The sequence below is a fragment of the Nuphar pumila genome, chromosome 5 (genome assembly GCF_984573655.1).
Source record: "Nuphar pumila chromosome 5, dmNupPumi1.hap1.1, whole genome shotgun sequence".
NCBI classification, from domain to species: Eukaryota; Viridiplantae; Streptophyta; class Magnoliopsida; order Nymphaeales; family Nymphaeaceae; genus Nuphar; species Nuphar pumila.
This window is the reverse complement of record NC_143253.1, coordinates 2642280-2655581: the sequence shown is the minus strand read 5'-3', so window position 1 is coordinate 2655581 and position 13302 is coordinate 2642280. Positions and strand designations below refer to the sequence as shown.

The 13302-nt window shown below is 36.4% G+C and overlaps 1 protein-coding gene across 1 annotated transcript in view; it reads left to right on the top strand.

Annotated features, from left to right (window-relative positions):
- Positions 1–9350, top strand: part of LOC149836466 (leucine-rich repeat protein 1-like) — a 28823-nt gene extending 19473 nt beyond the window's left edge. Inside the window, exons 2-6 of the mRNA XM_090005365.1 lie at positions 7540–7611; positions 8139–8282; positions 8443–8514; positions 8614–8685; positions 9034–9350. Coding sequence (XP_089861491.1) covers positions 7540–7611; positions 8139–8282; positions 8443–8514; positions 8614–8685; positions 9034–9103 — 430 coding nt within the window. The 3' untranslated portion in view covers positions 9104–9350. The remainder of the gene's footprint in view (positions 1–7539; positions 7612–8138; positions 8283–8442; positions 8515–8613; positions 8686–9033) is intronic.
- Positions 9351–13302: the final 3952 nt, after the last annotated feature.

The window sequence follows — 13302 nt, the reverse complement described above, 5'->3', positions numbered from 1 at the left end:
TCCTTTGATGTGAGCTTCCATGTTACCGGCCCAAACATGATAGTTGGACCCATTGAGTTTGAACCCAAGAGAGAAATGAGAGTCTTTTTCACTCATTAGAGATGAGAGATTATGAGAAACAACACGTACTTCAAAGGCTTTTCAACTCTTTTTTGCAAAAAAGGCTTCTAAAATATTGCTTGAAGGAAATGATCCACTCCAAACTCCAATAGCTTGAAGGCACGTTTTCCGAGGCACTTCAAAAGAGAAGAAACACACGATCCTCGTTCTTCAAACGAGGCTTTGATACCATGTGAAAGTATCTCCAATAAGATACTACGAACAATATTACAATATTCTTGAAAATAAATGCGTATACAAACGCTCGACAAGAACACTTGAAACACTTGTGCACACAATGCACAACACAAACTCACAAATGCACAAATACGAACCCAAAAGTCATAAGTTCCACTAACACAAGTTTGGGCTATAATCCCAAAGCCTTACCAATACAAGGGAAAAAACCCTTATTTATAAGGCAAGAGAGAGCCTTGGGAGGGGCTCCACACATAGTGTGTTGGCCCCCGCAAGGTAAGGTACATTATACAAAATAAAAAAAAAGATTTAAGGAAAAAAAGAAAAAGAAATTGCAAAAATAAATTACCATCATATTCAAGAAATTGAATATGCATAAAAAGACTAAACTACCCCTACGACTACTATTAGAAGGAATATATATTTTATATATATAATAAGTAGATACATATACATATATATTAATATATGTATATGTATTACTTTATATATATATAATATATATATATATATATATATATAACATTACATGATTTGATTACATAATTTAACATGGACAAGATCTTTAATGTGTGATGTCATATAAATTGAGAGTTTTTAAATTCCTTTGACATAAATTCTTTCATTGAATCAGTGCGAAAAATGAAAATATTATTTTAAAATTTATTTTTAGCCATTTTGTGAAATGTTTGAAAATGTGAAAAAACCTCAGATTTATGCTTAAGGAAGTAAATCCAAGTATGCCTAAAAAAGTCATAAAAAAAAATTACATAATATGCATATTTGCCTTTTGATATGACCGGTGCAGGACCCCAAACATTCGAATGTATCAACTCTTCTCAGAGTTCGGGTAACTCATTGTAATATTCCTTAATATTTTTAGCTTTTTGAGTCAAAGTCCAAACTTTATCTTGCAAACTGCACACATGTGCAATGTTAAAGAGAATACATATTTCTAAGATATTCTCAAGCCTTATTGGCATGCTCGAATTTGGCTAAACTAGAGCATTTCTTGATGTCAACGCTATTAATTAGCCATGACATGATTTTGGTATGCTCTATCCTCCATTCTTTTCACTTTTTCTCATAAGTGGCTAATGCTTTATTTTTCTCTCATTTCGTGAGAGTCGCCTCTTTCTCGTTTTCAATTTTTGTGAGAATTAGTTCAAGTTCCGAATCGAAACCATCTACTATTCTCTACAACCCTTTCCCCCAAATGTGATGCTTTATGATTGAAGCCCACATCACATAATTAATATAATTTAATTTGACGGGCATGATGGTGACTTTATCATTGTCATCCATTTTTACAAGGGTGAAAAAGAAAAGAGAAAGATATGAGAGAAAAAGAGAAAGGGAAGGACAAGAGCACAATCACAATCTTGAGTAGTCAACAATCCTCCAAAGCGTCTCCTTTCTTCAAAAAAGGCACTTGAATCACGAATAAGGAGATGAATCAACTTTTGCTAAAGCGGCACAAAAAATGAGGCAAAAACTCTCCAAGATCTAGATGTTTCCAAGCTCTGATACATATAAGGCAATGAGAATCTTTCACGAAAGCACAAATGCTTGTAATCGGTGTCTATTAAAGACACTACAATCATAACCCACAAAAGGGTATAAATGGAATAACACAAAGATAAAATAATAATCTTTTATTTCATATGAAAATGCTTAAGAAACATTGATTATAAAGGAGAGGGGATCACCCCTATCTATATGCAATTAGAAAGTTGGAGAGAAGAGCTCTTCATAAAGAGTCGTTCGGCTATACAATTAGTCAAGATCTAGTTGGATCTTGACTAGTTTAAAAGTTTAGTTCAAATCGAACTAGACAAAAATAAAATAAAAACAAAAAAAATGAAATAAAAAATAAATAAATAAAATTCAAGCAACGACTGCAACATAATAATTTAACTGATCCAACATAGAAGATGTGATTATTTAACCAAGGAACAAGAGACAATTAATATAAATACAACATAAAGAAATAAATGTGTGAATTATGAAGTAAAAACTAATAAAATATCAACAACTAGAGTTATTAAATATAACAATTAATGCACTTTTACAAATTGAACTCAACTATATTTACATATATACTATAGTAATACACACAGAGTCACTCAGCCACATACAATTGCATAGACAATGCATACAAACTGAGCACGCATACACACACCGTATGTTTACCTACACGCATCATATTTATTTATCATAAAGCGCACATACACATATATGCTTGGCATTCTTCACACACAACAAAAAAGAAAAAAAAGGAAGAAGAAAGACAGATGACAAGAACAGAGAAGAAGAAAAAGAAGGAAAGATTAAAAATGAAAAGAAAAAAAAGAAAGAAATAAGGAGAAGATGGGAAAAAAACTGGGGAAGAAGAATGAAATAAAGAGGAGAAAGGAAAAAATTGAAAGAAGAAAAGAAAAGAAAGGAAGAAGAAAGACAGATGACAAAAAGAGAGAAGAAGAAAAAGAAAAAAAGAGATTAAAAATGAAAAGAAACACAGTCACTCATCCACACTCATCCACGTACAAATGTATAGACAATGCATACAAACAGAGCACACACACACTGCATGTTTACCTACACACATCATATGCATTCATCATGAAGCACACGTATATGCATGGCATTTATTACACACGACAGAAAAGAAAAAAAAGAAAGAAGAAAGACAGACAAAAGGGATAGACATAGGATAGATCCTAGAATTAAGTGGTGGGCACTGAAAGGAGCTAAACAAGGAATGTTTGTAGAGCAGGTAGTTAAGGAAGCTGATTGGTGTCTCGAGGAGGATTCAGAATCAATGTGGAATAAGATAGCGGGTGGCATGAGAAAGGTGGCTAAGGAGGTATTGGGTGAGTCTAAAGGTGGTGCACCGCTAGGTAAGGATACATCGTGGTGGAACGAGGATGTCAAATTAGCTATTAAGGTTAAAAGGGAGTCTTATAGAAATCTAAGTAAGAGTCGTGATAATGAGAATTTGGAGAAGTATATGATAGCAAAGAAGGAAGCTAAAAAAGTAGTTCGGAACGCGAGGGATAAGGTATATAAGGAGGTTTATGACAAGCTGGATACCAAAGATGGCGAGAAGGATATTTATAGGTTTGCGAAGATGAGAGATGGGAAATCGAGGGATCTGGGTATGGTTAGATGTATCAAAGATGAAACACAAAGGGTTTTAGTCAAAGATGAGGAGATTAATGAGAGATGGAAAGATTATTTTGATAAGCTATTTAATGAAAGTCATGCTCAAGATCTTGGAGACTTCTTTATTCCTTTTCATGAGATGAATTGTGACTTCATGCGCAAAATTCAAAAGAAAGAAATTGCAGAGGCTTTGAAGAAAATGAAATCAAGAAGGGCAGTTAGCCCAAATGGTATACCTATCGAGGCTTGGAAATGCTTGGGAGAGAAAGGTTTACAATGGTTGACAAATCTTTTTAACAAGATTTGGCGGACAAATAAGATGCCTAATGAGTGGAGGAAGAGTACTTTGGTGCATCTATATAAGAATAAGGGTGATATACAAGATTGCACAAACTATCGTGGTATAAAACTCATGAGTCATACTATGAAACTTTGGGAGAGGGTGATTGAGTCTAGATTGAGGAAGGTTGTCATGATATCGGAGAATCAATTTGGTTTTATGCTTGGAAGATCAACTATGGAAGCTATACATCTTCTTAGACAACTTATTAAGAGAAATAGAGAGAGGAACAAAGATTTGCATATGGTTTTTATTGATTTGGAGAAGGTGTACGATAGAGTACCTAGGGATGTTCTCTGGTGGACAATGATGAAGAAAGGTGTTTCTCTCAAGTACATTAGTATAATTAAGGATATGTATGAAGGAAACCAATGTCCGCACTTGTGGAGGGGTGACAACCAATTTTCCTATAACGGTTGGGTTACATCAAGGATCTGCTCTAAGCCCTTTCCTATTTGCTATAATGATGGATGAGCTTACGAGATCAATTCAAGAAAATGTGTCGTGGTGTATGTTGTTTGTTGATGATATTGTTTTGATTGATGATTCTAGAGCTGGGGTTAATGCTAAGTTAGAATTATGGAGACAAACATTGGAAGCAAGAGGTTTTAAGTTGAGTAAGAGTAAGACAGAATACATGGAATGTCGGTTTACTAAGCAACGAAGTAGTGATGGGTGTGTAGTGAAGCTTGGTGAGCAAGAAATACCGGTGGATGATTGTTTTAAATATTTGGGATCTATCATTCAAAAGTATGGAGAAATTGATGGAGATGTAAATCATAGGATAAAGGTTGGGTGGATGAAATGGAAAAGTGCAACTGGAGTGTTGTGCGATCGTAGAATGCCATTGCGGTTGAAGGGAAAGTTTTATAGGACGACTATTAGGCCCGCTTTACTATATGGTTCGGAATGTTGGGCTGCCAAGAGACATCATATTCAAAAAATGAGTGTAGCTGAGATGCGTATGCTGAGATGGATGTGTGGAAATACAATAAAAGATAAGATTCGAAACGAGGAGATACGTAAGAAGGTAGGCGTTGCACCCATTGAAAATAAGATGAGAGAGACTCATTTACGGTGGTTTGGACATATTCGGCGAAGGCCTAATGATGCTCCAGTTAGAAGGATGGAGAAATGGGAAAATATATTAGTTAAAAGAGGTCAGGGTAGGCCTAGGAAGACATGGATGGAGGTGATGGGAAAGGATATGAATGCTTTGAACCTCACCGAGGACATGACATTGGATAGAAATGATTGGAGGAGAAGGATTCATGTGGAAGACCCAGAATGATTTTCTTTTTTGGTTCATATCGCTGACCCCAATTGTTTTGGGATGAAGGCGTAGTTGTTGTTGTTGTTGTTGAAGAAAGACAGATGACAAGAACAACGAAGAAGAAAAAGAAGGAAAGATCAAAAAATGAAAAGAAAAGAAAAGAAAAAAGAAGGGGAAAAAAGAAGAAGAAGAAAGAAATAAGAAGAAGATGGGGAAAAAACTGAGGAAGAAGAAGAATGAAATAAAGAAAAGTAGAAGGGAAAAACTGAAAGAAGAAGGAACGGAGAAGAAGAAAAGAAAAATTAAAAACGAAAAGAAAAGAAAAAGAAGAAGAAAAGGGAAAAAAAGAAAAGGAGAAGAAAGAAGGAGAAGATGAAAAAAAACCGAGGAAGAAGAAGAATGAAATAAAGAAAAAGAAGTTTTCTCTCAAAAAAAGAAAAGAAGAACAGATGGCACAAAAGAAGAAGGAACAAAGAAGAAGAAAAAGAAGAAAACAAAAAAAAAGAAAGAAGAAAGATGACAGAAAAAAGAGAAGAAGAAAAAGAAGAAAGAAAGATTAAAAATGAAAAGAAAAGATAAAGAAGAAAAAGAAAGGGGAAAAAAGAAAATAATAAAAATAAAGAAAGAAAGAAGGAGAAGATGGAAAAAAACTGAGGAAGATGAAGAATGAAATAAAGAAAAGAAGAAGGAAAAACTTGAAAGAATAAGGAACAGAGAAGAAGAAGAAGAAAAGAAAAAACTGAAAGAGAAGAAAAAGGTGGAGAGAGAGAGAGAGAGAGTACCGTGTGAAGTGCCGGAAGGTTGTCGCTGGCTGAAGGGAGGTGGAGGAGGAAAAAGGGGAAGATGGGTTTGCCCTACTCATTCAGAACCCTATTCCATTTCACGTCTTTTTTGTTTTTCTTTTTTTTCTAATGAGTAATGATTTAAAAAGGTCAAATGGAGCCTTTGACCCCATTTGACCACGTGAGTATGGGGCGCGCCTCGAGGAAAAAGTGTGCCTCAAATCACATGAGGTACACGCCTCATCCCCTATTGTGCTTTCTATGTGCGCCTCGAGGCATACATGCTTGTGCTGCCTCGCTTCGAGGTGCACTTTTTACACCTTGAAGCAAGCTTTTTACAACACTCTGGTATATGACAAACAACAAAATTATGCATATAGATCCATGTGTATTTGTGCACATATATGCAAAAACGAGCAACAAACACTATATTGGATGTACTTGTTAACGAAGTCCCATAACAAAATCACATCTGTATTAACTTATGTATATCAAATTATCAATCATCATAAGTAGCTGCATATTTTCAAATTTCCAACAACTTCACCATCTAGACTAAAGGAAATGGAAGTTTGACAAGGAGTACAGTTAATTTTTGAGTAGACGGGAATCATAACTTGAACTCATCATGAACCAACATGCCTAACAATCTGGTTGTAGATTGGACTTGAGTTTACTTGCGTTGGAGCAGTGTAGTTGTCTTGTTGATTGTTTTGCTCTTCTTATCTGGGTGCCTATGATATTCATTTAGTCTTTCCTCTGCCAAATACCTGAGCTTGGTGGGCTTGATATCCATGTCTGCCATAAGATGCATAGGAATCTAAGCTGGCCCACCTAGTTGTGAGTTTAAGAGTGGAGATAGGCCTTCAAATGAGTTCTTAGATGATGCCTTATTGTAAGTCTTTGATTTAAAAAATTGGTGTCAATGGCAAACTTCATGTCCAGCCTGGAGTAGGAGTTTCAAAGTTTTGATAGGTCTGCAGACTCTGTGTTTGGTTAGGTGGTTTAGATTTTATTTGAGAATTCTTATTTTGGTGGATAGAATCCCACTTATGGCACATATTGTATGTGAGAGGGAGGAAGGGAGGGAGCTTGTTTATAAAAGTCTATACTTTCTGCATTAATGCCATTGTGTATTTGCTGCTAACAATTTGACTGTTTTTTGGCTTTGTTTAAACTTTAAAGTTATAGTAATGTCTGCTGTTATTACCGGTTAATCCTATATGTCAAAAATAATGTTGGGATATACTCCTTTTTTTTATCACCGGTTGGTTTTATCAATCCACACAGGGGGAGAGAAAGTAACAAAACACAGTCACACAGACCAGTCCTGAAAACTACTAGGGCCATCCTTTTGAGTCTATATGTATGTGTGGTGACCAGGGTTAATATTCCAATCCATTGCCTGGATTGACTATTATTTGCTTCAAACCTGATGTGAGATATTTTTTTCTGTAGTCATCCTCCAGCACATACAAATGTTCCATTTCATCATGAATAAGTGAAAAAATAAATATAGTTATTTTGGTCTTATCTTGTCTGCAATTCACTGTGTGCATAGATGACCTTTGTATAATGGCTCATGCGCTTATATGTCATTGCAGTAAATTGAAGTTTATTGTTGCTCAGACAACCTTGCATTGGTGGTTATTTGGCCTATGTTTCATTTACTTCTTTTGCAGGGACTTGGGGAATTCAAACTTATCTGGTCATCTGGTACCTGAGCTAGGGAAGCTTGAGCATCTGCAATATTTGTGAGTCCTTTTTTCTCATTGCCCCTGCAATTTTTGTCATGCCTTCATTTAGTGACTTGGTCATCTAGACTTCTAAATTTTATCCAGTTATGACTAGTGCCTGCCATATATCTTTGTTGAGGATAGTCCTGGATTTGGTGTTCTAATTTTATATTATTAGCAGTTCACTTGTCTGGGATGCAGCTCTATCCATTAGGAAGAGTTATTTCCATTACTTAAAAGTTTTTTCAGGTGGTTTTCTGCATGGGAATAAGGGAGTTTCTTATGTTGAATTATATTGAAATGGGTAACTACAAATTATAGATTTTGTTTTCTGCCAAAGTTGTGGTCTTTCCAGGTTTGGAATGTGCATAATGAGTAATCTTGCTTCTAGCATCCAACGGAATATGAGTATTGTTTCATTGATGTTGGTTATCGTTTCTTGATATGAGATCTTGTGCTTATGCTAGCGCAGTGTCTTTACACATAAATTTTTCTATGGGACGAATTGTGTTTCTTTGACCTTTCTATGTGTTTTTTCGATGCAGAGAACTTTACAAAAATAACATTCAGGGGACAATTCCATCTGAATTGGGTAACTTGAAGAGCCTAGTGAGCTTGGACCTATATAACAACAACATTTCAGGGCCAATTCCCCCTTCACTGGGAAAATTAAAATCTCTCATGTTCCTGTGAGTCCCAATGTGTTGTATTTCTTGATTGTTTCTCAGGAATAGTGCTTTGTTCACGAACTGGTCGCATGCACAGTTTTATTCCAGTTAGTACTTTAAGCTTTTCTTTGCAGTCTTAACTTGTTTTCTCCAGATATTTATTTGTAACATTTTTGTGTAGACGTCTGAACAACAACCAATTAACTGGGAGAATCCCTAGGGAGCTTGCCAATATTCATATCCTTAAAGTTGTGTAAGTTCTTGGTTTATCTTGGTCTGATTCAGGTTTTACTGCCACTAGCAATGCAACAGAAAATTGATAGTGTTTTTTTGAATTTTTTCCTGTTGATAGGGATGTTTCTAGCAACAATCTATGTGGAACAATTCTCACAAATGGTCCTTTTGAGCACATCCCCTTGAGCAAGTGAGTATGCAATGGTGATAATTTTCATTATCAAGTAATTTTTTATGTAGTTATTTTCTTTTATATTTTTGCTTTCTGTTTGTCTAAATCTTTATATTTAGTCATTGGAAGGCTGCATATGGATATCACTCTATTATATGAGTCTGTAATGTATGTATTATGCATATTCTACTGGATCTATATCAGCCTTAGAATTAGAAATTGATTAAGTTTTGCTTAACCTCAATGTGTGTCAGTTGTTTGAATATCTTTAGTTAGATTTTCTTATTCAGAAAGTTTGTTATTGTACTTATTTGTAACCTTCCCTCTTTTTCTTTTTCTTTTTCCTTTCTTGTTTGGGTAATGCAGCTTTGAGAACAATCCACGCCTGGAGGGCCCGGAGTTGCAGGGTTTGGTCGCGTATGATACAAATTGTTGAACTGCTGGTCTGTAATTTGAATTATGTGTCGGGGTTGATTACCCTATATTGGTGTGTGTGTAAATCACCTGAGGCAATGTGACTTGGGCTTGTAGAAGTGCTTTATGCTTGGTCTTGTATGTAGATAAGGGTAAGGGCCTGAACTCAATTGGGTGTAGGCATGCGACACTGCTTTAAATTTAATAAAATGGTGGGGGCAGAGAACGGAAGACACACACTTCTAGTTTGTTTTCTCATCCACATAATGTGCATCCTTCTCTTGCAACTAGGTGTAGACGCAACTTATTTTGTTAGGAATACTTAACCTAAAGTTCATCATTATGGCAGCTCAAGCATTTGATAAAGAATATTGTGTAAGCATCATTAGGAGATCATTGGAAAAAGAATTGACTGGTTCTTTTTAAAAAAAGAATAAAATTGACTGAAAATAATGAAATAAACAATTGAGAAAGCAATGTACTTGTTTCTCACAAGTTTTATCCGACCAAGGGTGGTACTTGTACTTGCAAAAGCATTCCCTAATATAGTATAGTGGATGCGTTTTCTTCTGCACTCTCTCTCTCTCTGCTAGGAATTTCCATCTTTTCATTGTTCAGTTATAGGTCAAAGCTAACATGCCCCTCTTTGTCATCATCTACAATTTTCCCCTGTAAATATGATAATGATTTGTTTGCCAAGTTCAAAAAGTATGTTAGTCAGGTACTACGTTGCATTCAAATGTGATTTAGAATCTCATGCAAATAAGAGAATGAATCTCATTTGCACAGCCAACCAAACGTGGGTTGGAATCTCACGCAAATGAGAATATGAATGTGATTTGTTAGTGAACATATAATGTGATTCCAAATCACATGTGAAATATGTGATTTAAAATCAAATGACTTGAAATGATATGTGGTTCCAAGCATATTATTTTTTGGGTACTTCATGGTAAAACATAAGGAGAGGGTTTCGTTTGGTTGTGCTTATAACAATGTGATGAACAGTTTCCCTTTTAAAACAATATTGACAATCTGGGATGAGAATTGCCAGAACAACTTTTGTAAGTACTACATTACAGCGACTTGTGATGTAATACGCTTCCCCTTTCTAGTGCAAACAGAGGAATCTAAAAGCGTGAAGTTAGGGTCAGAAGCCTAAGTTTACTTGCATATCAGGAAAAGTCCATGCTAGTGTTTTGTATTCGGATTAAATCAGCATTCTTTTTTTTTTTTATAACTACATAAAAAACCATCTTGTTTACTTGGTTCATTGGTGTAAAAACCCCAGGTCCCCCTTACACATGAGAGAGCACACCCAGTCACAGTTACACCTGTAGGATTAGAACTCATGACACTATTAGCTACATGAAGTTCACAAGTTACCAGATGAGTGCAGTCCTTGCGGGCAAACCAGCATTGCTTTTTGTTTTGAAGGTTGTGTTTTTAGCTAATAGCATATAATGTAACCAACGGGGGCTCCGCGTGATTGGTAGGAGCTGTCAGTACGTGTCACCTTGTGGTGGGATGTTGCAGGTTCAAACCCCAGTGGTACGTTGAATATTAACTGGTGGGGGTCTGCCTAACCCCAGCTTGCCTTTCAAAAAAAAAAATGTAATAAAACGAAAAAAGAGACTTAAGTGGTAATCGGGTTGTGTTTTTAGCTATTACCATGGATTCGATCTGGCCTATTATCAATTCTGACATTTCATGTTCAGAAGTCAATATAACCAAATGAACTAGTAGAAAACAAATGGACAACAATTTCACACCTCATAGAAAGATATAAAGTGTATGTTTATATTGTTATTTTTTATCAAAATCAATATAAACCAGAATCTGTTTGTACCCAAACCAGTTTAATATCCAACCCAAACTTCAACCCATTTGTGACCTGACTCATCACTAGAACTGATACCATATCCAGATCAGTTTCTAGAAGTTAAAACTTTCCAACAAGATCACTTTTGAATAGCCATTAAACCATACGGGTCTGCAATTCTTAGTGATGCCCAGACCCTAACCTGAAACAGAGATTTTAGAGGCGACTAAAAAGCAGGGATATACTCGACTCTATTTATACCCAAACCCATTAATCCATATGAGTCCCCAAATTCAGCTAGAGCTGGAACCAAATCATATTGGGTCTGGTTGGGGTCAAATTTCTAGATCTGATTCAGAATTTTGTCTAATAAAGTCTCATTCAAACCTGATCTGACGCAACCCAGCTACACTTCCACTAGAGGTCACATTTCATATTATGTTTTTTTTTTTTTTTGTTCTTTTTAGTGGTGAATTGGTATATTGCAAGTTGTAGAAATTAGAAGCCGAGTCATTGAATTTTAGAGCCCCTAAAAATTTGCTTACATGTATGACAATGACATGATATGAGATACATATTTTACTAGACAAACCATGCATCTAAATCACATATATGACAATGACATGATATGAGATCCACATTTTACTAGACAAACCATGCTTCTAAATCACATCTTGCGGGTCAAAAGAGAATGAAAATATAGGGTTCTCTATTAATTATTATTTCATGTTCACATAAGCAAAGGCCATAACACTTACATAAGTGTTCCACAAGTACACTTCCCTCCCCTTCGTACTATTATATTTTTCATTATTTGGATGATGATTTAACCTTTGTTTCGGTTCTCATCCAAGGGTGTTAGTTCATGGTATTGGCATCACGGTCTTTTGGGAATGTATTGGAATTGAAATATATAGTACAGAAATTCGTTAGACTTGGTTAGTGATCTCGTGAAACAATGCCAAGCACATGAACCCCAATTCTCAAATTACAATTCAATAGTGCAACTGAGAGGTTGGTCAACAGATTCAAAACAAAAGGAAAACTTTCCTAATCACCATGCTGATCATCACTGAATAAGGAACCCAAAAAATAAACAACATGCTGCACCTTTGTAAATTGAATATCAAGCCACGAGACCTTGCTATCAAGGGAAAAAATAATAAGCATATTAGGTTCAATAGTGCCATCCTATCCCAATTCACATCTTGATAAAGCCAACTTGGTACCTAGCGTTTTCATTTTCCAAAAGAAAAAGAAAAAAACAGGTATAGTTTTTTTTTCGATAGAGAAAGCTGGGGTTAGGTAGAACCCTACCAGTTATACAACCACATACCATTGGGATTCGAACTTGCAACGTCCCAACACAAGGTGATGTGCACTAACTGCTCCTACCAGACAAGCGGAGCCTCAATCTGTTGCTCCCGGGTTTACACCCTTCTGAGGTGGTTTCCCCGTCACAAGAAACCATCGAGAGAGAGAGAGAGAGAGTTTAGCTAATTGGGAAAAACTGTTGACCTCTCAATACTTAACAAAAGAAATTGTAATTTTCATAATGGTATCAAACCATATCCCCATGGTATTTTAGGGCCTGTTTGGAATCTGGGCGCTGGGATGGGCGTTTACGCATTTGGTGGTCGGAGGTAAAATCTTGGTCAAACTACTTTGGTGGTCCTGTTTGGAATCTCGGCACTGGGATTGGCATTTATGCATTTGAGATGAGAAGTGAGGTTCTTTCTCCTTTGTATTAATTTGGCCAAATCCAAGATTTGACAGCTGCCACTTCTTCAAATGCATAAACTTCATAAACGCCCATCCCAGCGCCCAGATTCCAAACAGGCCCTTAAGAATATTGTTCTAATTAAGAATGCTTGTCATCAATAACCACCAAAATAGTTACCAATCATACCCCTTATCTCACATCCTAACCTCCATCCCCTACTCTGGTTCAAATGCTCTTATGAAGTCTTTATAAATTACAATTGTTAAGTTGCTCATTACATTGCCCACAAGACCTCCGATCATCTGGTAGGGTCAACTGTGAACCTTAAGAAGTTGATGACGGAACCTCACGAGGTCAAAACCAATGGGGAATCATTTAGCAAAAGATCGAAGCTGGGTGTATTTGCAAGTGAACAGAAAGAGTCAAAGGTTTTACCAACCAGAGTAAGGATGGCAGTGGACTGGGGCGGGGGTGGGCGCAGGGGACAAGGTCTCACCACCCCAGCCCCTTCTCAAAATCCTGCCCTCCATCCCCGCATGGGTTTTGATTTTAACCTCCATTCCCGTTTCATGTCCTCCATCCCCAGTCCAAACGGGGCAAGGCGGGGCGGAACTAGGGGTGGAAAAAGCTGACACGACCCGCCAACCCGTGTCTTAGCCGGGTTCGTGTCGTAAAC